This window comes from Ascidia mentula, chromosome 2 (assembly GCF_947561715.1).
Source record: "Ascidia mentula chromosome 2, kaAscMent1.1, whole genome shotgun sequence".
NCBI lineage: Eukaryota > Metazoa > Chordata > Ascidiacea > Phlebobranchia > Ascidiidae > Ascidia > Ascidia mentula.
This window is the reverse complement of record NC_138567.1, coordinates 4,992,486-5,017,518: the sequence shown is the minus strand read 5'-3', so window position 1 is coordinate 5,017,518 and position 25,033 is coordinate 4,992,486. Positions and strand designations below refer to the sequence as shown.

General features: G+C 37.8%; 3 protein-coding genes across 4 annotated transcripts; 1 reads left to right on the top strand and 2 right to left on the bottom strand.

The window, feature by feature from the left end:
- The first annotated feature begins 745 nt into the window (after window positions 1-745).
- On the top strand, window positions 746-4,973 carry LOC145889035 (zinc finger CCHC domain-containing protein 8-like). Of its 2 annotated transcripts, none has more exons than XM_082979911.1 (12): window positions 746-956; window positions 1,134-1,252; window positions 1,421-1,664; window positions 1,875-1,978; window positions 2,035-2,134; window positions 2,271-2,386; window positions 2,685-2,866; window positions 3,111-3,181; window positions 3,247-3,341; window positions 3,525-3,655; window positions 3,760-3,821; window positions 3,977-4,973. In XM_082979911.1, exons 1-12 carry the CDS (start codon window positions 810-812, stop codon window positions 4,778-4,780), a joined length of 2,175 nt encoding a protein of 724 aa, XP_082836037.1. In that variant the 5' UTR covers window positions 746-809; the 3' UTR covers window positions 4,781-4,973. The 2 variants fall into 2 exon arrangements, with proteins under 2 accessions (XP_082836037.1, XP_082836038.1); XM_082979912.1 differs by having other exon boundaries at window positions 746-962; window positions 1,140-1,252.
- An 864-nt stretch (window positions 4,974-5,837) lies between these two features.
- Window positions 5,838-20,482, bottom strand: LOC145888760 (homeodomain-interacting protein kinase 2-like). Its single transcript, XM_082979594.1, has 21 exons — window positions 20,350-20,482; window positions 19,216-19,543; window positions 18,809-19,047; window positions 18,453-18,611; window positions 17,943-18,134; window positions 16,644-16,825; window positions 16,287-16,410; window positions 15,830-16,036; window positions 14,864-15,045; window positions 14,444-14,609; window positions 14,045-14,142; window positions 13,572-13,719; window positions 13,293-13,405; window positions 12,840-12,941; window positions 12,223-12,333; window positions 11,183-11,320; window positions 10,793-10,932; window positions 10,405-10,637; window positions 9,901-10,116; window positions 9,324-9,555; window positions 5,838-9,145 (listed from the first exon to the last, which is right to left on the bottom strand). Exons 2-21 carry the CDS (start codon window positions 19,532-19,534, stop codon window positions 9,078-9,080), a joined length of 3,369 nt encoding a protein of 1,122 aa, XP_082835720.1. The 5' UTR covers window positions 19,535-19,543; window positions 20,350-20,482; the 3' UTR covers window positions 5,838-9,077.
- Window positions 20,483-22,339: 1,857 nt separating this feature from the next.
- Window positions 22,340-24,600, bottom strand: LOC145888565 (trypsin-like). The gene is made up of 6 exons (XM_082979338.1): window positions 24,555-24,600; window positions 23,923-24,070; window positions 23,410-23,557; window positions 23,068-23,185; window positions 22,629-22,768; window positions 22,340-22,480 (listed from the first exon to the last, which is right to left on the bottom strand). Exons 1-6 carry the CDS (start codon window positions 24,598-24,600, stop codon window positions 22,340-22,342), a joined length of 741 nt encoding a protein of 246 aa, XP_082835464.1.
- Window positions 24,601-25,033: the final 433 nt, after the last annotated feature.

Genomic DNA, 25,033 nt, shown 5'->3' with positions numbered 1-25,033 from the left:
AGGTAGCTAACGGCCTAACGCATTAGCCTACATTAAAAAATTAAGGTAGTAAAATGCTGTTGTTTAACTCTGTTTGGGAATTGTAACAACGTAAAAACACTGCATTAGTCCAAGTAGGATGATCCATGTTTGTCTGCAGTCTAATCATTATTTTACAGTACAAAACTTAACCAATAAGCAACAATAAATACATACGAGCAAAAAACAATTAGATTGACGTTTTTTGCCGAAGACACATGTATCACTACTTCCCATCATCCGATGAAAATCGCTCATGCGATTGAAATTGCACGGCCAATTTTTTTCTACGATGTCTATGATGTAATAAATTCGATGAAATGTCAAACCAAAAAGTAAAAAAATTATCAAAAGGACGTTTTAAATAAAAGAAAAACATTTCTTTTAAACAGAAATTCAACACATGGCTTAAACCTAGGGAAAATATTTCTTACAAATGGTGGTAATATATCTCACTTCAAGATATTAGAAACCACTAAAAATTACTTTCTAAATTTTTTGGAGTACATGAAAGCAAACAAACGTACATTTTTTGCAATTTTTGAACAAGTTTGCTAAATTCATAAAAATCGTATTAAAAAAACTGATTTTGTTGTTTGAAATTATTTGCTGACATCGTGCGGTTATTAAATCAAAATATTATCACCGCAAGGTCGTGATATACCCGTCGAGAGTTGGGTTTTCTTTTCCATTTCCTTTTTTATGATTTTCAAATCTTTCTGTTGTTTTTGGATGAATGACGGTTTGGAAAGTTACTATATTGGCAACAAAAGGCAGAAAACGTAGGTCTTATGTCTGTTTTTGCCGAAGATAACCTGTTTGAAGAGTTTCAAGAAAGTAATGAAGACGAGTCTGTTGACGAGGAAAGCGAGGAAGAAGAATTGAACACCGTTTTGAACGAATACAAGGAGGAAAATGCGAAACTTAAATTGGAAAATATCCTTGTTTTGTATTTGGAAATCGACCATTCAATGATAAAACCAGTACACAACCATTTCAAAATGGTTTTCTTACACTAAATATTTACATATTGATGCTTTTTAAGATACAAGTCACTATTTTCAACAGGAATATATGAATATGGGGCCATTTTATACCTTAACTTTGGCTTACATGAAGAGTTGAAGAAAGCTCTTCGTGTTATAACCCAACCTGCAAATGTAAAAATACGAGATTCACATAAAGATGGGCCGGTGGCACAAGTTCTTCTCTTCAATAATGTTTTAAATAACAGGTATTTGCCACATTTAACTCTAGTGGTCAATTCAAATTACAATTTAAGCATAATAAATAACTACAAACAAACTCACTACATAACAAAGCAAATAACCATCCATCATATTCCATTCCAAAATGTTTCATGTCAGCTAAATTTTAAGGAATCCCTTAACTTTGATTGCAGGCACCAAGTGGAAGAGATCAAAGATTTTTTCAGGCAGGTTTCTTCTTATCGCCATAATGACGAACCTGCCAATACTCAATCCCAGTTGTCGGGGGTCCAGTTTCCAGGGTGCCAACAGCAATCTTACAAACCACCTAGAAGTGACAGAGACCAGAGAAAAGCACACAAATCATTTGTTGTTACACGGAGCTTTCAAGTGTACAATGATTGCTTTTACTTGGATCAAATTGGTGAACCTTTACAAGTAAATAAATCAAAGATTTTTTTTATGCTTATCGAGAAATAATGTTATTAATTGCTCAAAGTTAGTCTTATTTGACCTATTGTGTGGTAATTTTTCACATGATTTTTAAATTAGATACTGCCCTGATATCTAAATTTCTAAACAAATGATTCAAAGTGTTGGAATATTTCATGGATATCATACAGAAACTCTGCACATATTTTTTGCTAGAAAAATGAAAAAACTGACTGCAAGATTCCTGACTATGACAAGGCACATATGGATGCCTTGGATGGTGAAATGGAAATTCCAGAAACTGATCCAAACATCTTTTCGTAAGCAGGACTGTTCCCAACTTTTATAATGTTTTTTAATTAAAATTGTCTTGCAGAAAGGCTAGCCGCCTATGCTTTAATTGTGGAATGAAAGATCATCAAGTGAAAGATTGTCCATCGCCACGAGACTTCAGAAGCATCAACCAGAGACGCCAAGTAAGCAACCAGCCAAGTTCCTTCCTTTGATTTTATTGAATATCATAAATGAAAAATACTTTGCTAGTTGTTCAATAATTCCAATTATATGTATTGTAAACTGTCTTAAATTTTGCACTTCACATTCATTTTTCAGAAATATCTCGATAAGGTTTCAAACTCCCCCCAGGCTGGCTCAACTCGTTATCACGCAGACAAAGAAATCGATGAATCAGATCCACGTTTTTCTGATTTTAAACCAGGAGTAATTAGGTATGCAAAACAAATTACACAATCGTGTTTCCTAAACTTTTTGTATGCGAAACCCTGCGAGGTTATTTAGGGTGACACAAAACCCACAAAACCCAAGGGTCATGTTCAGCAGTTTTTGTTTAAAATCAGATTATATATATCTTACGGAACCCTAGAGTTCCAGGGAACCCAATATAGAAAATGCTGCTGTATACAATAATTACATATTGTCTGTGTCATTTTGCTAACAAGTAGTTGCATGTTTTACATATACATGTATCACGTTTGTAAGCTGTTCCTTCATATACTGTGTTTTTAGTGACACATTACGAGCAGCTTTGGGCATGGAGGAGAAAGACCTTCCTCCATACATTTATCAGATGAGGATGCTGGGTTATCCTCCAGGACATTTGTGTGATGCCAGATCAACTGTTTCTGGTCTAAGTCTCTATAATGGAACAACAGGAAAAAAAGATGACAGCGATACTGATGGAAATGAAGGTGAATCAAAAGAACCAGCATCTCAGTTGTTATATTTACATAACAGATATACCCATTTACAATGCCAGATGCCATTTCAGGGTTGTTGTTACAAGTTTACTTGATGTAGTTGTTATTGTAAATTGTTAGGCCATCGGCTTTCTATAAATGGAGTCGCAGAACAAAAAGTTTAAGAATCCCTGGTTTAGGATACTTGGTAATCAATTTGTGACTTATTTACTGTAACAATATACTTGGTACAAAGGTTTGCTGGACATTGACAAAATCATAGACTATCCCGGATTCAACATGAAGCTCCCTTCCAATGTACACGATGTAAGTCTCATATCTTTTAAGGACATTGTTAATGAAAACTCCGGCAACCTTTTTTTGTCATTCAGAATCATAGGGAAATGAACATGATGCCAATGGATGAACGACAGAGCAAGGAAGTGATGGTATCATATCACAAACATCGCAATGCAATTGTTCGCAGGTAGATCTTAGTTGTGTTTTTCAATGTGCAAACGAATCTCCTTTGTTGTGATTGTGCATGCAGAAATTTTTGAAGAGAAGTTTTTCATTTTTTCTTGTTACTCTGCATTTAGGATGTAATGCTGATAAAACAGAAGTAGCATTTTACTTAATAGTAATCATGTTTGCAACCAATTTTATAAAGAAAAATGGATAAAGAAAATGAGGAAATTTGCTCAGCAAAAAGACGTAAAGTGAACAACAACCAAGCGGAAAATGCAGCTTGCGTCGAACAAGATAATACAGTCCAAGTGGACATGGAACTGGGTGGAGAAAGTAATAATGTCTCTCATTAAACTTTGTAAAAAAAAACCTAAAATAACAACAAAAGATTCCAAGCCCTTACAAAGCTTTTAGTCAAATGTTATCAAATGTTTCAGGCCCTCCAAGCAAATCTTCTGACCATGTTGAAGACACCCAACAAGTTGGACTCAATGTGGAGGTGTGGTTTGCTGACAGTAAAGTTGTTGTATAGATTTTTTTGCATTCCAAGTTAATTTGTGCGAAAATCTTGAACAAATGTTTGAAAATAATCCTGGTAATAATAAAATTCGTAAATGACACCCACTTTACAGAAAAATTGATATCATGTTTTAGGATGAGGAGCCGGAAGGAGAGATTGGTGAAGATCAAGACGGTGAGGAAGTTGTGGACCTGAGCAATGATGCAGAGGAGTTTGTTATGGATCCTGGAGAACTGAGTGAAGATGAGTTGCAACGTCGAAGAGAAATTATCCTCAAAAAGCTGAAGGAGCAGTGTGGTGTTAAGCAAGAAGATGAAGAGGTGGTTGTCGTCTCCTCCGAAACTGACCAATCTGTGATTGTGGTGGATTCGAGTAGCAGTTCCGCTGATGAGGTGGAAGTGGAAAAGTATACCAGAAGTCAGGATACTGTGGTGTCAGAACATTTGTTTGAAGAAATCAATGAGAATGGTGACCGAACAACTAATCAACCTACTGTGGATAAACTTGAAGGAACGGTTGATGTTGCTGCTGTTATTGAAGACAACATAAATTCTGAAGCAGTGGAATTATCCAACAGCTCATTGCCTGAACCTGGCAGCATTGATATTGCGGAGAATACAGAAAATACTTCGACAAACAATCACAATGTAAGCTCCGTTGAAACATGCACTCAACAAATAACCACAGACTCCAATGCTACACCTGTTGAACTGATTACTGATAGCACTGAAAGTGCCACAGTTTCAACAATGGATACATCTGTTGGTGAAAACTCTTGTGACGAGGTTTCGGCAAAAGGACTCCCACATAGATCAAAGTTTGCCGAAGGTGTCACCCAGTTCGATGCATATTACACGGAGACCAAGTCGAGCGGCATTTTTAACAAACTTCGCGGACTGTTAAAGCACTCCCCAATGCGTCAAAGTAAAAATTCATAGTGTTTTTCTTTTTGTGCTTGATGAATTAGCGACTTTGTAAATTGTGTTTATTTACATTGTTTGCAGTTAAAATGTCCAGTCTCTTACTAAATTGATACAGTTTATTGAAGATTTTGGTTTACTGCTGGCTAGTCAATATTCCAGTATTGCGTCGCAATGAATGCAAAATAAATATTTTGATAACGGGAGACAACCAGGCTAACTGATGTTTAATAACTCACTTAAGGCCCCATATCAGTAATCAATCCCCAAATTCAAGTTTTGAAGGCCATCAACATTAATACCCATACTGAGTGATTTGCTTGTTTGCCCACCACAATTCCTGTGGCCGGTGACCCGTGAAGATCTATTAGTACTATTTAAAGAGAAAAAAAATTGATTGCAGCTGCATCGGACAAGACACAGCAAGGATCTAAGGAGCCTCCAGGAGGATCTTATATCCTATAGGATAGCAAAAACACTCCCAGGCAGCAACTTTCCTGTGACAATTTTTTTTGCCATTGCGTAGAAAAGGGTTGGGGCCAACATTAAATTGCAAATTGGATGAAGTTTTTGTGATTCATTTTTTTGCAAAACCATCTTAAATTTTTTGCAGCCCATTTAGCTAAAATAATGTCTGACCGGGGGGGCGAAATGACCCCTAGGGGGTGCTTTAAGCAACTATCTTGCAACTAATTTTGACCTTACTGCATAGCCAAGAGGCGGGCCTAACATAAAATCACAAATTAAGGTATACTTCAGTGATTCAATACATCCCCTTGAACATTTTGATGGTTTTTCAACTAAACTTTTCACAGCACCCTTCACCAAACGTCTGACTGACTGAGAAGAGCAAAAAATGAGCTAAAACTGCACCAAACACGCTGAAAATCGCCCTGGCTACACCACGTGACTTCCTGCTCATTCAACCCGAAAATTTACCCCAATGCATCACCGGTTGCCTTGTGACGAAACTGAGACTCTCTATGAAACTACTTTAATAGAATTACTGATATGCGGTCTTGAGCTGCATAACAGGGACTAGCCTAGTGGATCAAAAAGCAAAACTATCTTTGTGCATTACATCAATCAGATGAGCCGTTTATTCTCGATGAAAAGCTACAACACATTGATGTACGTGTAGAGTGGGAGAGGAAAGAGGGGTTGAATAATAATCAGTTTTGACACTGTCGATCCAAATACAAGTGAAATGTAATTCGCCATGTGGCAGGGTTTGGGAGGGGAGTAGGAAGAAGGGATAGGCTCAAGCGTGGACCAACAACAACACAACAAGACTGGCTTGAAAGCGTAAAAGGAGAAAGCGGCAACTACAAAACAAAAACCCGCTGCGAGAACAAATCAAAACAATAAAAGCCAAAAAAATCATGCAGAAAACCCAATCAAAAGAACAAAGTATACGACAAAGACGACTATGACAATTATAGAGGAGTACTACTGCTAGGCTAAGCACTGAAACTCACTAGAAACTACTCTCTGCCACTGGAGGGCAGATTTGGTTATTGTATTGCACACATATACAGCATCACTATGCCAAGCGTTAACAGTATAAGCTTCAGTGGGTGAATTTCTTCCAAACAGTTGAATTTACTTTCGTTTTTGTTCGAATAATATTTTTGCTCAATTGTTGCAGAGTTTTAAGAATAATGGAAAAGCCTGTCTTTTGGACATGTTTTGTGGCAGTGCAAGAGTTAGCAATGGGTGTTAATGGCACAACATAACTTAATTATATTTTGATGTCTTAACACAAGAGAACAAGAGTTTTAGCAATTGATTTTAGAGTTTTTGGTGCACATTGAAAGTAATTAGAATCACATCCCCAAAAATTGATCAAGTAACTGAGAAAACCATGTCATCAGATGGAAGTTACATCATGTCATTAATTTTGTTTTTAAGTAATGGTGGATATGCGACAGACTAACTGTATACATGGTCTACACGACAGCCACAAAAACAAGCGGAGGACAATAAGATCGGTAACAACAAATGCTACTACATTCATGGAGAAATTTACAATGATACAAGCGTGGTTGTGAATCACAGGCAAATTGGCAAAGGAAATAGAGGACTACAGCACCGCTACACACATTGTGGGTAAATACACAATAGTAAGAGGGTTATAGGTATTTGAACTTCTACAAAACAGGCATGCAAAAATAAAGTGGCGCGATGCTAATACTTCCTTATAACACAGGTGGACCAAAACCATGTACAATTCCATGTAAGCGGCCAAACATTGCATGAAACACAGTTGATAGCCGTGTGAATGGACTTGATTTAAAATTAATTTGAAAGGATAAAAGTTTTGCCACTGACCAACACAACAGAACGTCACACTACACACACCACCTGTTAGATGCATTTAACAATCACTCTTTCAATAAAAATCACAAGCCAACATTGGACTTTGAATAAAAAAAGCCAACCGATCGGTGACATTATATTTTGCCCATACCTCCAGAAAAACAACGCAACTTGCAACCAAACAATTGGAAGCCTTCCATTCTATCTAACATGAGAAAAACAAGCGAACATACCGCAAAAGGCACACCAAACCGACATAAACACGCACATGAGTGAAAGCAGAGGTCAAAGACTAAACAAGCTGGTACAGTGACAGTATGTCAAGAGAACACTACAAAAGAGATGAGCTGTTATAGCGTGGGCGCTAATACAAAGCAAGGGGGGCAAGTACTGGTGGGTTTAAGTACACAATACCTGGTCTACCATGAATAGAATTGCTTTTGAATTCCAGACATCACATAACTGGTTACAATATAGTTTGTCAAAGATATACGCAGAGAAACACCAAGCAATGGGTGACACATATTTGTAGCAACATTAACATTATACAGACTTTTACAAATTAATTAAAATTGAACAAGCAGGTAGCGTACAATATTTCAAACACCTCGATGAATACCCACTTAAATTCATGTTTTTTTTAGGATTTCCTAACATTTAAATTATTTCCAGACACAAAATCACCCTGCAAATATTTTTTGGCCTTTCCATGGCCTCATTTGCTTTGACGGTGAAACACAACAATAAAATCGCAAGCATAGCAGCATGACAGCACTAATGTACCATACTGGGAAAGTATGTAGGTGATGTGACAAATGACATCTATTTACAAACTGACAAAAATCTCTTGCAAACTGCCTTACATCCAAGGTTAGTATTTTTTTAGCTTGCATTCCTGTATACAACAAGGGATACAGACAACACTGACGACCGTTAAATGGGTTCATTGCTACACTTCCACAATTAAGGCAAGTCAATTTTGGGAACATGGCAGCAATGTTTCTGCAAACAGGTTCACCTGTCAGCTCTGTAAAACATGCCAGTATGTTCATGTACTATTTCTGGGCCAAAGGAAACGCAAAATGACAACTTTTGTTGAAACAATTTACAAATGCAATCAATTAATACCCGACAAGGGTAACTGTTAACAGCAATGTTCCAAAAAACATGTTTTGCCAGCCACAGCCATTTTTACCACAAAGCAAGCTATCTGTGTACATATACAGTGATCTAGATTACAAAACGCATGGTGCGGCGAGCGAACAAATATATAAGGCCAATAGTGCAACAAGACAACAGCACGAAACACACAACTACATTACATTTATGTCTAAAACCCCCTAAAGGTAGCATGGGAATCCAGGCTATTTTGGATTTTGTTATGAAGCATATCATAAAACTTTGCTCTTGGTGACATTTGCTCCCAGTGGCTGTAAATTGGGTTATTTTAGGGAGTGTGGTTCCACAAATGTTTATTCTAAAAGTGCATGATTTTCTATGTTATGTCCGGAGGAATAGTTTGAGCCGAAGATTTTGGCATAATGTAACAGACAAAAAACATTTTACCCCTTGTGAGCAGGAAGCTTCCGATAAGCTTGAACAAATTTACAGACAGGTCATTAAAATTTTTGCTGGGGTGCACATAAAAACCAAGGACCGAAATTAAAATGTCATGATATAGGTACAAAAGACCTCCTAACGGAGACGGCAATTGTGCCACCGCAATAAAATCGAAGAGTTGAAAGGCAAGTATTAAATCGTGTGAAACACTAAGAGGAATATAGCGTCTAATCTATGCTACAGCAATAGTACAATACCGCTGGTTACATTACAAAAGGCAGCTACAATTGCGCACACAGCAAACAGGTTTCTTGCAGAAGCATCGGCGCTGCTATATACTGATATTGAGGAGAACTACATGCAACACAACAACTTAGAACGGCTCAACACCATACAAAGGGTCCCAATATATTCAGAGTTCAGCATGAACAGAAGATTACGACTGGTAGAAATATTGGTAATTGTGGGCTTTGGCCGGGCTCAGGGAGTAGGCTGCAGCATAACCTAAATATATAAAGCATCAATATTTAGAAGTACAGTAGTACAGTAGGATGTTGTTGACAATGACCCACATCAAAGTTTCACATTTTTAAACCAGTTTTTGTTTTCTGACATTAATAAAATGCTCACACACATTTTTCTCTGCATCGCTAACAGGATAGCAAAATTCACAATCACTTACCACTAGGTGACGCAGCCGAGTAGGCCTGTCGTGTGTACTGATGAATGATTGCCTGGGCAGCCACTGCCGCGGCCGTTGTCGTGTGATGACCGGCAGCTCCACTTGCTAGATGGGGTTGGATGTGGGTGTGCGTCATGGCGGGTGAGTGAATCAATGTATGGTGATTGATCGACAATTGGGGGTGATGGGGATTTCCCGGGTGGGTGAGAAAGTTGGAAATTTGTGGCCGCACCTAAATGTTTGTTTTGCATTGAAATAAACTGAATGCGAAATATTGTGTTTCTGGTGAGGGCATACAGAAAATATGTAAATTTGTATAAATAAAAGAAAAAAAGGGTCATGAACAGGAAAAAACTGACACAAAATTAATATTTCTGTTTCAAAAAATACATAGGTCACAATGATGGTGATCATCCAAACTCTTTTAGGTGCTATATATTGGGTTTCTGAATGAAATTGATTTAAATTATGTTTAAAAAGTTACGTAATCAATGAGATAAATTTACTTGTTCACATTTATGAAAAAAAAAACGTAACATATAAATGAAATATTGCATATATAATACGAAAAACACACCGGTCCCAACAGATGGGTGGCTGCTGTTGAAAAATTGACCCCTTGTTTTATTGTCGGGCTGGTATGGGTTGGCATGTAGGCAGCGTAAGGTGCAGCAGGAGGCTGAGTGAATGTAGGTGAAAGGTATGGAGTACTTGGCATCACGGTGGCGGAAGATATTCCAAGATGATATCGCGAGGTAAGTTCAGTCCCACTTACAACTGCACCGTTGCCATTCTGTCAAAAGCCAAGTTTAAAAGGTTAAAGCACTGGTTTATGTGATAAACTTAACCAGTTGGAAGTACATTTACACAGTGATACTCTGCACCAGACGCCGAGGGTTGGCGAAAAATTGCTTTAGGGTCACAAAAAATTGGCTTTCGTGATGTAATGTTTATTGTTGTTTGACATGGTTGGGCTTTGGGGCCACCAATCTAGGGATGTCACCAAAAAGGAGACAATAAATAAGTTTGTTGGCAGTTTTTAAGAACTAATTAAACACAATAAGATTGCTTTTAAACATACCTGACTTAAGTTGAGAGGTTGCAACTGTATTGCCGTCCCATATGCAGCGGGGACAGCTGCGGATGCATTTGCAACTGATGGTGCCACAGTGGCTGTAATTTTATGGACATTAAGGGTCCTTGGACGCTCCTGTTTATGCTGCATCCCTTGTGTCAGAGTTGGGACACCAGAAAACTGCCTGTGGGAGTGGGATGTTGAATTCTGGGTGTTGTTGTGCAATGCATGTCGATGCACTGAAAAGTTAAGGGTTATTATTTAGATTGGGTGATTTAGAACAACTTGTTGGCTTATTTTAATAACTAAAATTTTACTTCAGTTTTCGCTTCTCTTAAGAACCAATCTTTGCTGTTACAATAAGACACATAATACGTTTGCATGTTAGCCTCACCTTCGTCCATGTCGCGCTTGATAACACGCTTGTGGTGGTCACTTTTCATGTGAGCATTTTTACCAATCAAGTGAAAGAACTTGCTGTCAACATCCCCAGGGTGAATTTGTGGATAATGGTGTCGGTCATCAACAATGTGTCTGAAAACGACCTTGAGTTATAAATGACCTTGAGCACAACATTAGACAACTTTAATACAAAGTGAGATCGATGAAAAACCAAAGACATCCTCTTAATTTTTTGTTTGGGTTCAGCAAAGTTTAATAAATTTTTACTGCAAATAGTGTGGGAGATAATGTGGCACGTAAATAACATAATAATATCACGTTTAACATACAAAAGTCAAAAGTGGACAAAAAATTTGTTGTATGCATACACACTGGGATGTACCTGGATGGGTCGTGTTGCAGTGGAGCCACAGCTGCCGTCACCTTTCTGTGAGTTTGCGGACTTGGGGAAAACATGTGACGGTCACGCTCCATTGGACTGTCGCGGACTGTCACACAACTTATCACATTGTTTCGTTGTCTGGAAAAAGTTGCGTAACATGTTGAAAAAATAGACACTTCAGCTAAGATTTTAAATTTACTAGGTATATTTTGCACAGTTACGTACTTTGAATATATTTTTTGCAAAAAGATAATTGTCTTGGAATATAACTGCATATTACAAAAAACTGTACAATACAAATGTTACGCAAAGGTAAGAGGAATTCTATGTTGACACATTTGTTTAATTTCATCTATAAGGTGATTAGAATTCTTGAAACATGCACCCATTCTCCCGTTAATAAAATCAATACTGATTCCCTAAAGGAAAATCAATATTGGAGGACTCCAATTCTCTCTCAGCATCAGAATTTTAACAATTTTTAGCATTTTACATTCCGTAAATTTGTTTCTCATTTTCAATGTAATGTAATTCTGAGGTTCCCAAATAGCACGTCATCGCAAACTCGAATGTCATTTTAATAATATTGTGACCATGTAAGCCCAGTGGTTGGCTTCGTGCATCATAATTCAATTTTAAAATGTGCAAATTTTTCGGCTGTTAAATTGGTAAATGTCTAAAGAATGGCATTTTTTACGGAATAAGTGCCTCACCATTTTATAAAACTTGGAAACCACTGATTTAATGTATAAATATTTATAGAAGCTATATTATGCTTACTTCAAATTAATCTCCATCAGTTGCAATGCTACATGGAACAGCACATAGTGGAATAATATGCAACTACCACTTATGACAAACTAAGTTTAAAACTTTAAATTGTGCCAGAAGAACAGCATAAATAAAATACAGTGTGTTCGGCAGCAACATAATACAAGTTAAAAATATAGGGCAGAAAAAAAAGTAACTGCAAACGATTAGGTAATGGTATTCATAAGGAAATTATCGCCGGTTAACTAAACATGGAGCATTAAACTTACAAAGATGGACCAGTAACCATGGGTTGTTCATCTTCCTCACTGTCACTGCTGATGGTGATAACGCTGACTGGACTGTCGGGAATTAATATGGGCTGGTGGTGGGGAGATATTCTGGAAATAAATACTGGTGTTACAGATTGACAGTTAGACAAAAAGAAAGAAATAATATTTGTATACTATCGACATAAAAATTTGCATTGCAAAGACACTTTCCATTCTGTAATGAGGAAGGTTAAAGCAACGCAAAAAGGCTGTCCCATAATAATTTTGTTGCAGTTTAGGAAACCTGTTTTTTACCCAAAATATCGTTGAGCCTTAGTGGCATTTATAACAAGTACATATGTATCAAATTGTTTGAAACAATTTTTACTTGTTGCTTTTTTTAAAAGGTTTATGATGTGACAAATAAAAAAACATTAATTTTTTGTATGTGATAAACATGTATGTTCCCTTGTTGGCAATTAAGAAGGCGAATTTCATTTATCACAAGAACATGATTTGGCGAATATAAGAATACAAACAGGAGTTTTGCTATTGTCATCTAGCACAATATTTGCATAGCAATGTTTGCACTTCAATTTTCACCCTTCACGGGGGTCAAACACTAAAACACACACCTCATGTCCCTGTTGCTATGGTAATAGCTTGAGGCACTACCGTAGGGTTGAAACTGTGGTTCTCCAACACCAAGCAAAGTCGGTTGTTGTGCTTGACGGCATCTACAAAAACCAAATTATAAGTTACTAATAAATGGTTTGGATTCCTGTTTTGACACCGAAAGGATTCACTAGACTTTTGATTTAGAAGAATTTGCCTGAGTCGATTCTAGGGCTGTTGGAATTGATTGATAGAATCAAATCAACACAACAATTAAATTAGTCAACTCATGGGGGAAGGGCAACTCCCAAGTGAGTAAATCCTGATTGTTTAAGACAAAAAAACACAAATTTTGCAGAAATCCAAGCTGTTAGACATTTTACCTGTGCCACAAATCACAATTAAAATGTTGAAAGTGGAAGAAAAACAAGATTGAACAACTAAAATCCAAAAACTTGCTTCCCCCAACTTACCTGAGAATATCATTTTGTGTTGTATCAGGCACCAAATGTTGGGGAATCCCTGCAGAAAAACCTGGCAACTGTTGCCATGCTGGAACAAGCACTGGACGAGGATGCAATCCATTCTACACAAACGTATGTGATCAACAAACTGGTGATACTGTAGTATAATGTGGTTGAAAGGTCATGGTTTGTTTCAAAAAAAAAAAAAACGAAAAAAGGTTTATGGAAAAAATCCACCGTTGTCACAACTTATCTACAAACACGACTGTTTTAAAGAAATAAATTTACCTGTGGAAGGAGAGGGGTTTGAAGTGATAACTGTGCAGCGGCCACAGCTGCAGCAGAGTTAGCCGCTGTTTGTGTTGTTACAGCAGGGACAAGAGAACTTGCGATTGGATTGTGCTGTAAGTTGCTGTTTGGGTTCGGTTGCTGATTCCTAAAGCAAAATTATTTACAATTATAAAACAACTATCAAGGATAGTCATGGTTATGCCAATATGTTTATATAAAGTGTTTTTAAAACATGCAGTTGTAAAACCTATGGTTTTATTTCAGCATTAGTAGCACAACTCATTAATAGCACAGCTCTATTTCATCCACCATTCATATTTTGTAATGAGAACATTTTTCCACACAAGGCAACTTTTGAATGTGACCAGTGGAAACATGTTTTGCATAGCATAACAAACTATTCTGAATAATAAATGAGCAACACTTGTAGCAGACCAGCACGCACATACACACACAAACACCGTACTCACCTAGCAGGACTCGACTGCAAGCTGTAGGTTGGGCAGATGAACAATGGTTGTTGAAGAGTTGCACCTCGGGGGAAGGCATGGCCTGCTGTACGTGATGACTGACAAAAAATCAAAGTATAATTAACCTCACACACGAAATTAATTTCCTTGTAAGGTTGTAGTATCAGTTGTGAATTTGTTCAAATTATTTCAGTGAAAAATAGATGTTATAATATGAACAAGTTTGTCTATGTGGCTGTCATTTATTAAAATATTTATACGTTAATTATTAAAAACACAGCATTTTAGAGAGGCCTTTATTAACAACCATCCATGCCAGTGTAATCCAGCAATATTTGCCATCAAGATTTGAAAAAAAAATAGTTTGTTTGTATGTAGTGGTTGCAAATGCATTCACACCTGGTTTGGTAATGGAACTTGTATTGGAGCTGCGGCAGGAGGGTTAAACCCAGTTAGAAACGGTGCAGCTGGAGGTGCCATAGCAACAGCAGGATTCTGGTGACTGACCAAATCTAACATAGGTCCACGTCTGCACACTTCCATTTTCTGAACAACTGACTTTACCCTAAAAATATAAATGGAACACATCACAACCATAACCTGTGCAATGGTAAACATATATACCAACTAAAAACCAACACATTGTCATTGATACAAACAAATATCATCATCATGCTATTCTATTTTGCATGTTATTGGCAGACTGAAATCACCCAAAAAGTTAGTCATAGGAACTTAGTGTTTTAACGCAGACATGAGATGCAAATGCATCCCAAACAACATTTAACTAAAAAGCATGGATTGAACAATGTGACTTACAGAGTTGAGTTGGCATATTCAACCAGATGTGACATGGTGACAAATGGATGGGCGAGCGCATCCTGTGGTGTTATTCGACATTCAGAGTTGAGTACGAGCATCTTTTTCAAGAGATCGAGAAACTCCCGTCTGTCTGCCTTTTCAGCCATCATATCCATGCTGTCGTACTGTGGCGTGTTAATCTGAAATCAAAACATATTAAAGTGATCTGTCACAGATTCAAGCTATTAGAAAGCCTTGCCAGCCACTTGAAATAAGTTAAATTCACACATGTAACCTTTAAACAGGTCATGAATGTGATTCAGCAACACTTTTATGACTTTAACAATCCATATTTAATAAAGGGTATTTATACTGCAAATTCCTTTCTTTTATAGTCACATACATAATATGTTTATGGCTCTTATGTGTGCAGAATCCATGTTTGAAAATGTGCATAGATTTATGGAAAATACAATCAGAAGTCTAATACAAACATGAGATATTTTAACAAAACAACTCTGAAAGCAGACATTTGTGGAGTAATATATCTGGAGTCTACCAATGCCCATAAAATGCTATTAACACAACACAAAGGCGTATACGTTGACGTATTGATGTTAGATACAAATGTAAAATGACCTTATAGGCATGTTTGACACATAGTATCCTTTAATGCAGTCATCACATCACAGTGATAACCAAATTGACTGCAAATGGCGCAAGAACTTACAAATAATATAGTCATTTTTGCGGTTTCATCACAAAAAGTAGGCATTATCCTCTGACTTATTAATTTTGACAGATCAGCAAATATTGGCTAAGTGCAAAAACATGGAAAAAACTTTTAAGCTTTTACTTTCAATAAGCCCATGTCTGATTGATTTCCAAGTTTTGCAACACACAGTGTTTTTGTGATTGACAAAGAAAAGGTCTCCATTGAAGTCTTGACTTAAAACTATTTTTCATCCACATACACTCACAAACCTGTGTCATGTCATCCAGACAGTTGAAAATGTACTTTCGGGCTTCTTTCGATTTAATGCCAGTCTCCTGTTCGTGTTCACTCGTGGTTTTCAGTCTCCATGTGGGGTAATTGTTCTCGCTGTGTCGGACAAAGAACTTGTTGGTTTTCGTCCCTTCGTTTAACTGCTGTACTGAGGGCAGACCTTGTGTCTGGGAGATGTAGCGAATCTGGCGAAAGTTTCAAAAAAATACTTTGCACATTTGTTTGAATGTAACACTGACACAATTATGCAATGCAGAAAGATTACCTAGGTTAAAATCTGTTGACTTTCGAGTAAGACAAATTTATTTATTGACACAAGAGTATAAGGTTAATTTTAAAGTGTAGTGTGACTAATTACCTATGCACTGTTCACTTTAAATCACTTAATTTTAATATTTTGATGCAGTGCATTGCATTGCATTAAATGCTTTTTACCTGGTCATATTCTGATGCGCCAGGATACAAAGGCCATCCAAGGAAGAGTTCGGCAACCACACAACCAAGAGACCACATGTCAATTTTCTCACAAAAGGGCAAACCAAGAATAATCTCTGGCGCTCTAGAAAAAACACACCATCCATATGTAAGTGTTGGCTAAGACACAAAATGTTACACATTTAAACATAAAGCGTTAAAGCAACATATTTTGGAAGTGTATTTAAAGCAACATGTGTATTCTCTGTAAGCTTTACTTTTAGTGTGGTTTACCCACAAACCAAAATAGGGACCTTTTTCCTGGAAACAGGAAACAAAAATACATTTCACATATCAAATTACAACAGGAGTTAGTACCTGTAATAGCGAGATTGCAGATATGTGGAGGGGACAGTTTTCGACACATGGCTTGCAGAACCAAAATCGATCACCTTTACCCTGTACGGCTGTCGCACGGGGTCAACCAGCATAATATTTTCTGGCTTCAGGTCAGCATGAATTAAACCAAGTTGCTTAAGCTTCAGCAAGGCTGTCAACACCTGTGATCAAAATTAAGAACCAATGTCATTTACTCTACGGTGGAAAGAATATAACCTTTGTTTCACTTCATAGCAAGCCACGTAAAAATATCAATACATTTGCTAAATGTGCTGTATATGTTTACTAACAAAGCTAATTTGTAATTTTGTAAATACATTAAAGACCACACAAGTAATATTTTTATTCATAGCATTTCTTTATAACTGGGGACCTAATGACCAGGTCCCTAAAGATGGAAAACAATCCAAATATGATGAGGTTTCTTGTGCCTTTGTGTTTATGATACATATTGACCAGTTGAACAAAAAGTGGTGTCATTTAACCAGGGCAGCAGGACCACCAACAATGCCTGACAAGAAACTCAGAGGAGACTTAGAGGGCTTACTAAAACAATAGCATTATGTTTGGGGATGGATTTAGAAATGACCTAACACAGCGCAACAATTGTGGGGAGCACTGGGACTACTTGTCAATGCTTGAGGGGCCAAGAAGGCCAACCTAACACCAGTTGGGAATTGCGTAAGCCAAGACAACATAAGTTGTTTTACAGGCACATTGTCAAAAAATTATTAATCAGATATCTGATATATATCAAGCAGGTATATATATACTCAGTATGCAGTACAAATTTTGCAGTGAGTGTGGACACTACATTATAAAAGTCAAAAAAGAGCAGCTGGCAAGCATACCAACTGGAACTGACTATAAGAGAAACAAAATGACAGGGAACAGTCTGTTTGGGCGCACCCTACAACATGCCCACGAGCTAAAATGGTCGGTGGCCAGACAAGCCTCTCTCACTCTCTCTTTACACAGGGAACATGACACACTCACACCACTAAAAACATAATTGCGTTGCCCCTTGAGCAACAGTACGTCAGCACGACCCGATAAAAACACTTGCCTATGTCACACTCTGACACTGCAAGACGTCAGAATACATTTTAAGTTTTTTTTTCATTTAATAAATGAAAGGAAATTTCTGTATGATTATTGTTTGCAAACAAATGCAAATTTTTTCAAAAACTTGATGTGGTTGGTAACCGACCAAAAAAGATAATCAGTTTAAAAAAAAAAATTCAATGAAGTTTTAATCGTAAAAAATCAAACACTCACCTGCTTCATGATCGGACGAATATATTTCAATTTCAATGGACAGAATTTGTTCTGTTTTAGGAAGTCGTACAAGTTTTGCTCGAGCATTTCAAACACAAGGCAAGTATGGTTCTTGTGTTGGAAACACTCAAACGCTCGCACAAAGTTATAATCATCAGCATTTTCCGTCGACAACTTGTTTAAAATTCCCACCTGTGATTGAAACGCTCTTTGTCAGGTTTTTTCAAACAACAGTTCATGGAATGTTTTGATGAAAGCAGTTTTAAATTCTTTTTGAAGTTGTGTTAAATATACTATCAGCTAGCTTTAATGTCAAAATCATAATAAATCTAAACGACAGAAGAATAAAAGGTGATTGAAAGGAGTACACAACGACAATGTTATCATGACAATGTTATCATCAATTTTAGTGCGCTACACAATATAAAGGAATAACAGCAGCTGTGAATGTACAATGTCTGACCTATAGTTAACATATTGATTTGTTAAACCTGTGACTAATTTACTGACTTCAATCTGGCCTTGTCTGGCGTAGGAGGGGTGATTTTTCAGGATTTTAATGGCCACCAGTTCATTACTTCCATGTCGCCAGCACTTCACCACCTGACCAAACGTTCCACGACCTAAGAACTCCAGCACTTCATACTCATTGGTAAGCGATCGCAACACCTACAAAAAACGTATTAACATAGATCATTGTACATACATGTTTCTTATAAGCCCTAAGCTCCACTTGGTGCAAATATATTTCAGTTTTCCAAATATATGAGCATTTCTCTTGTGAGAAATTAGACACTGCTTTTCACACACCCCTAACATTTAGTGTTACATATCAATATATATATAAACCAATTATGTTTATCTACCTCATGGTGAACCAACTTATAATCTCCTTCGTTATTGCTGGAGGAACTCTGCTGACCAGATAGATGGTTCTTAGCGTTGTGCTGCTGTTGCCGATACTGATGATTACCCTTGCGCGGGGTTTGATTGTGGGGCTGCACAGGGTGAAAGGCTTGGTGTTGCCGGGTTATGTTGGGATGCACTGTCCCTTGGTGGGCCTGTGCATGATGGTTGCCGTGGAGATGTGCGTGGGTCATTAGACCTTAAAACAAAAAATAAACCATGTTTAACTGACATTGGTTGGTTATTCACACCACAATATCGTTGTTCGGTAAAATTGAGGGAAGTCAGTCTGGTCTCCACAAGTCAAGAACCTACTAAGCTAGGTGATATGTGCTATCATGAATGATGGAAAAAAAGTTAAACAAACCTGCAGTGGTTTGGGGAATGTGGAACACACTGTGGTCATCAAGGTGCATGCTTTCAGTACAAGGTAAAAGCTTAGCACAAAATTTCTTGTCAGAATGTCCGCTAGCAACGGACAAATAACGATTTTCAGCAAATTCTGTTTGGTACTTCCGTTTGCACTTTTCTCTACTCTTTTTGCGCAGACGATGATCTGGGTAGGGTGCAAATGGATCGGCTAGATATCTGTCAGTAGATGCATCTTGTAAAGCATGACGCTTGCGGGTTTGACATTTGTAGTTATGCTGAAGTGATGGTTTTGCTTCAAGAGAATGTGAGGTCATTCCACATATCTACAATAGTAAAATATTTTGTTTTAAGTTAAAATAGCCCTGTATTCATACAATTATGCATGCAATACTACTGTATGGGCTGCATATTTCAGTTGTACAGAAGTAGGGAGGACCATTGAATATTGGTTTGGGCCAAGTCATCTCAATGACGATTACATACACCGAAAGTTTGAAAAATGCTTGTCCAGCTATATTTAACATTATGTTCATACTTTGCAACGAATAATAATGACACTGATTACAAACTTAGAATCAAAGAATATAGTCACAGTTCTTCATAAGTAATGTTACTGTTACTCCAGATTGGAAAGTATGTAATCAACAAAGGGTTATGCACAGTATATTTTGTACATATTAGTCAATTTTTTCTGCAAGGATTTGCAAAGAAATTTCGAAGACATGAGTAGAGGATTTATCTGATATTCTGTCCAATGTGGCTGTTCATACATTTGTAATGCAGAAGTAGTAACAATAAAACTATTAAAAGAAAACATTTAATACATTCTTATGATCATGATTTTACATACGCATGTAATAAAGTGATTTCGCATTGCACATTAGTTTTCTGTCAACAAGTTTTTTGGGAAACACAGCAAAATCCTTAATTTCCAATCACTTTAAATCATTAAATCAACCTTCAACACAACAACTGACAACGAAAATTACACATTTTACACCATAGATACGCTAAAAAGTATGTTTTGAAGGTTTTACAATTCCACAGATCCTGTGTCTGAATCCCTGCCGCTATCACACTAACAACAACACACAAACTAGATACACAAACAAAATTTAACTCAACTTACTCAAGATTCTCTTTAATTCTTGTTTTCGTCGTTTGCCGCCTATTAAATCTTCGTCCTCGCGGCTTTTTATCGTTTTCACTGCGCCAATGATGCCCTTTTGTCAATTTCAGCGGCTCATCGCCATCTTCGACCAACAGCGGATATGACGTCCCGGTTGCAGTCACGTGACTCTGTTACCAGCACGAGGCGAACAACGGTCGTTGAAAAAGCTAACAGCGTTCGCGCATTTAGACCTCGTTATGGCGGGAAACGGAAAGGAAAATATAGTTGCATTTTTGCTCCACAGGTGAAACAAGACTTTAATAATCGAGTTTGGCAAAAGCATTATATTTTATTTTCAACTAATACGCAATTACTTTGCATTTTGAACGTAACTGTGCAATATACCTTTGTTGACCTAACGACATAGAAATTTTAATTCATTGCTGTGAACAGGACAAGTTGTCTATAGCGCAAACTCCGCAAGGACATTTTTTCCATTTACTACAAATTAAAACATGTTTGGAGCCACAAAACCTAAGGCTGCAGGAATTATTTTGATCCTTCAACGCGCATGAATGAAAACAATCGTCACTATGTAGCTATACCAAAGGGTGAAAGGTCACTTGTGGCTTCGGATCCTTACCTCTGACTTGTTGAGGGAAAAGTGGCTATAATCCAACTTGGCTGCGATGCCAGTGAAAACTGATAAGCATCAACAACTAGCTGACCGGACATTTAAACTTGTTGAATACATTAAAAACGAGTTTCGGGTGACGATGAGGACTATAGCACATAACGTATACTCTTGAAACTGTAAAAGAATTATGTGTAACTTATTTTTTAAGACCATTACTAGAATCATCCATAATCGCATTTTACTCTATATTTCGTCAAAAAGCTATTCTTCCTGCGGTTGAGTTTTTCGCCTTTGAGTAATTCTTGTTGCAATTTTCTTATTTTTGCTTGAACATTAATTGTGTCTTCATTTACTTTCGAAGTAACTTTTCCCAGATTTTTTTTTCTCATTTTGATGAGAATGCTGTGGTCGCGCATTAAAAACAACGCCACTCCCTAAACAATTATGCCTGATTTTATCCGGTGCAAGGCCGGGTCCACATTCACGCTTTGCGTCGGCGGATTCTTTGTTTGTTTCATTATACGCCGGCGTGCGGGCGTACGCTCGGGACATTAAAACAAACAAAGAATCCGCCGGCGCAAAGCGTGAGTGTGGACCCGGGTTAAGCAATCGTTGTTGTTATTGCCATTGGAGAGATCGAATGGACATTTGATCGCCCCTCCCAAATAACCTACTCAAAGATTGGTAAGACACGTCTTTTTTTTTAATTCCTCATTGGATTAATTTCATTTGAAGTTATTGAGCACGTTTGGTTGTTGTGTTGCTTTGCGGAACGATGTTTGAAGTCAAAAACTTTTGGCCATATGAACCAATTTAATCTTAGTAGAGATACAAGTGAAAAAACGTTTGCAGGCACACATGAGATCACATGACAGTTAAACCAAGAGTTCTTGTCGGTACTCAATTCTAAATAGTTTTGAGAAACTTAAATTAGGTAAATTTATACAATTTTTTTCAGAAATCTTACTCGTACAAAATAGCGGTTCATACTTTTAGGTGAATTCTATCGTTTTGGATTGTTATGCACAACCTGATGATGTCATGTGCTGGATTACGCATCCATTTTGCTGTTGATTCAGCTGCTGCAGTGTTTTAAGATACACCCGCTAACGATTCGCGACCCTTCTTCCTTTCAAGTTGGGTAGATGCTATAAAGATCCACCTCACAGTTAGGCCGCATTTGCCAACATTCGCATTGATTCCTACTATTTTGGATCACAAATGCCGACCTAAATAGCTGTGAAGTGGTTCTTGGCATTTACCTCACGCAGGTTATAAATAAACATACACACGCCGCAATAGTGTTTTGTTAAATTCATGTTTATTTGCGAGGCATCAGCCAATTAGAGGTAATTGAATGAGCGTCGCCGTTTAAATGTAACTGTTGATCCAGCTGATGTAGTGGCTCACACGGGTGTAGACACCTGGGTAGTCCGGATAAGCACATCCAATACCCCAGGACACAATGCCGTGAACATCACCGTTGCACTCGACTGGGCCGCCAGAGTCACCCTAAAAACATAGTTAAAATTGAAAACAATTTTCTCCAATCTTATCGTCTACACAGATTATGATAAGCGTAAAACCGCATATATATCTTTGGGATAAAGAATCTTAAACCCCAAATGGTAAACTTGTTTTCAAAAAGGATTGGTCGTACCTGACAGGAGTCTTTGCCGCCAGTTCCAAGAAGACCCAAACACATCATGTTATCGGTAATGTCTCCGCTATAAGCATCGTTGCAGTCAGCATTGCTGATCACGGGGACGGTGACGCCGTACGGAACATCCGGATAGTTACCTTTAAATAAATAGAGAAGACTGATACGAAACACCAAACAGCTTATGTACTAAACGCAGAAACCATTGTTTTGTGTCAAAATCTTTTTACGCCTGCCAAACATGCTCGGATGCTCGACAAACATTGTACTCAATCTTTGTTACCAGTACCACTATGGTACCAGTACCATAACTTTTCTTTCCACAAATTAGCACAGTTACTTAAAAAAGGCTGCGCAGGTACGCCGCATAAGAAGGTTTGATTAGCAATGCTCGACATTCATTGATTGTCGAAAGAAATTGTTAATTTGATCAGTTTACTTCCGTCAATGGCGGTGTTTCCCCATCCGTACACGTTGCAGTTGGTGCCGACCGCTGGATCAACATTAGCAGCCGGGAGAGATGCGAATTGAACGGCTGTGTTTGTTGTAATAGTGGTCTGGAAACACAAAAATTCTAAAATCTGAGAAACAAGATCTTAAATTTGCGGTTTCTTTTACAAAAACGAGAGTTTTCGACGTGAGTTAGAAAAAAATGTCATTGTTGATTTGTTGATAATACATAACCACACCGACAGTATTTAAAAACTATAATTGTGAGGTTCAAACATGTTTTTAATCGTAAGACTGTAAACTGATGCACTCTATTATACATTAACCTTACCGATAGTTCGAGCAACATAATGTCGTTGTCCAGGGATCTGCTGTTGTACTGCGGGTGTGGAATAGTCCTACTGACATCAGTTGCTTGTTCAGTTCCGTCATTGCCCGAAAGGCTGTAGTCTCCAGCTACTACCGACAACGAATTGGCACTGTAAAATAACATCTAAATTTTGATACAGGTTTCCAGTGGATTCCGTGGAAAACTAAAGTAAAAGTATGAAAAGGTTCCGTGAGTTATCTAGTTAGAGGCATAAACTACTGAGAAGCATTTGGGCTGCAAGCGCAAAAGAACAACAAGAAAAAAGGAAAAAATAAAGTCCATATAGATAGATTAAAATCCGCTGACGTTTACTTTACGTTTCTTACGGTTCTTAGTTAACTTGTATAATTGTGCAAGGTTCCGCGGACAATGAACACTGCACGCGGTGATGTGACGTAATAGCTTTCCAGAATCCAATTTGCCACGAGCGTGAAGCTTATATAGGCACAGTACTGTTTAAATGTTCACACTAACTTTGTGTTGCAGTGTGCAGCGGACATAGCATAGGTAGCGGAAATAAGGGAACCTCCGCACATAAGACTTCCTTTGTTCCTCAAGTTGACGAGATATGGAATTTCATTGGGCCTAAGCGGTTTGCCGCCAATGATGCGGTCATCCGAACCTGTGTGAAATAATATTTAGCATTGGGACATTGCAAACTGCTTCAGCGAATACCCCCACCTGAGCGGAAACTCCAAGTTTACAACAATAGAAGTGATCTTTTGGCAAAAATTAACGTAGTTGATTTCTACGACATTTCGTCTGCCATACAGCGAGACTTAATCAGGGTTTAACAACGCAATTCAAACGTAATACCAGACAACATTCAAAGGCACCAAAAAGCAAAAAAGGACAAGCCAAAAGCGCTTGTGTTCGGCAAAAACACAGCGGGAAGCGCTTCAGTTACAACAAGTTGTTTCATACCGCTGGAATACGCACTATTGGTTACTTCAAGATTAAAAACGTAAACAGATTTTGTGATTAACGCAAGAAGCGCCATACCTTGAAAGCGAACATCATGCCTACTCTACTCGTTTAAAATTGTCAGCTTATAATGGACAAACCAACCAACCGGTCATCCAAAAATAACTTGAAGAAGAACTTACATGATGCAGTTGCGACGAAAAGGGCCAATACGACGAGAAGCTTCATTTTCATGAGTTATCCGGTGTCGAAATGACGATTAAAGTTATGACGGTTTTGACAGTCGTACTTAACGCTTTCTTGTCTTAGTTCAGCTGTAACTTTCCCACAACTTATGCTGACAAAACACGCAGGCTAAATTCGTCTGCTCACAAGGTGCAAGTTTTCCCTCCACGCCCCTTCTGCACTCCGGCTCAAGTGTTCACTTCTATTTGTGTCGTTTGTTTAGTTATCATACCACATGATGGTGGTTCTGCATTAACATTCGCACATATGCAGTGGCTTCATCAAAATTAGCACACGAAGCTGCAATGCACGTGAACTATACGGAGGGTTGCCATCCATCTGCAATCAAAAACAAAGACGACCGAAAAGTAATGCAATTTACCTTTTGTTGCGGACAATAACGCACCCCTGTATATTATTTTAATTCTCTCCCGCC

Coding starts and splice junctions, on each gene's coding strand:
- LOC145889035 (XM_082979911.1), top strand. CDS start 810: ATGTCTGTTTTTGCCGAAGATAACCTGTTTGAAGAGTTTCAAGAAAGT. Junction 2,135..2,270: donor GCATCAACCAGAGACGCCAA/GTAAGCAACCAG, acceptor TTCATTTTTCAG/AAATATCTCGATAAGGTTTC. Junction 3,182..3,246: donor TCCCTTCCAATGTACACGAT/GTAAGTCTCATA, acceptor TTTGTCATTCAG/AATCATAGGGAAATGAACAT.
- LOC145888760 (XM_082979594.1), bottom strand. CDS start 19,534: ATGACCTCACATTCTCTTGAAGCAAAACCATCACTTCAGCATAACTAC. Junction 16,037..16,286: donor GCGCATCAGAATATGACCAG/GTAAAAAGCATT, acceptor AACTTTCGCCAG/ATTCGCTACATCTCCCAGAC. Junction 13,720..14,044: donor TTGCAGTCGAGTCCTGCTAG/GTGAGTACGGTG, acceptor ATTTTGCTTTAG/GAATCAGCAACCGAACCCAA.
- LOC145888565 (XM_082979338.1), bottom strand. CDS start 24,600: ATGAAGCTTCTCGTCGTATTGGCCCTTTTCGTCGCAACTGCATCAT. Junction 24,071..24,554: donor TTTCGTCGCAACTGCATCAT/GTAAGTTCTTCT, acceptor TATTTCACACAG/GTTCGGATGACCGCATCATT. Junction 23,558..23,922: donor GCTGCACACTGCAACACAAA/GTTAGTGTGAAC, acceptor GTTATTTTACAG/TGCCAATTCGTTGTCGGTAG.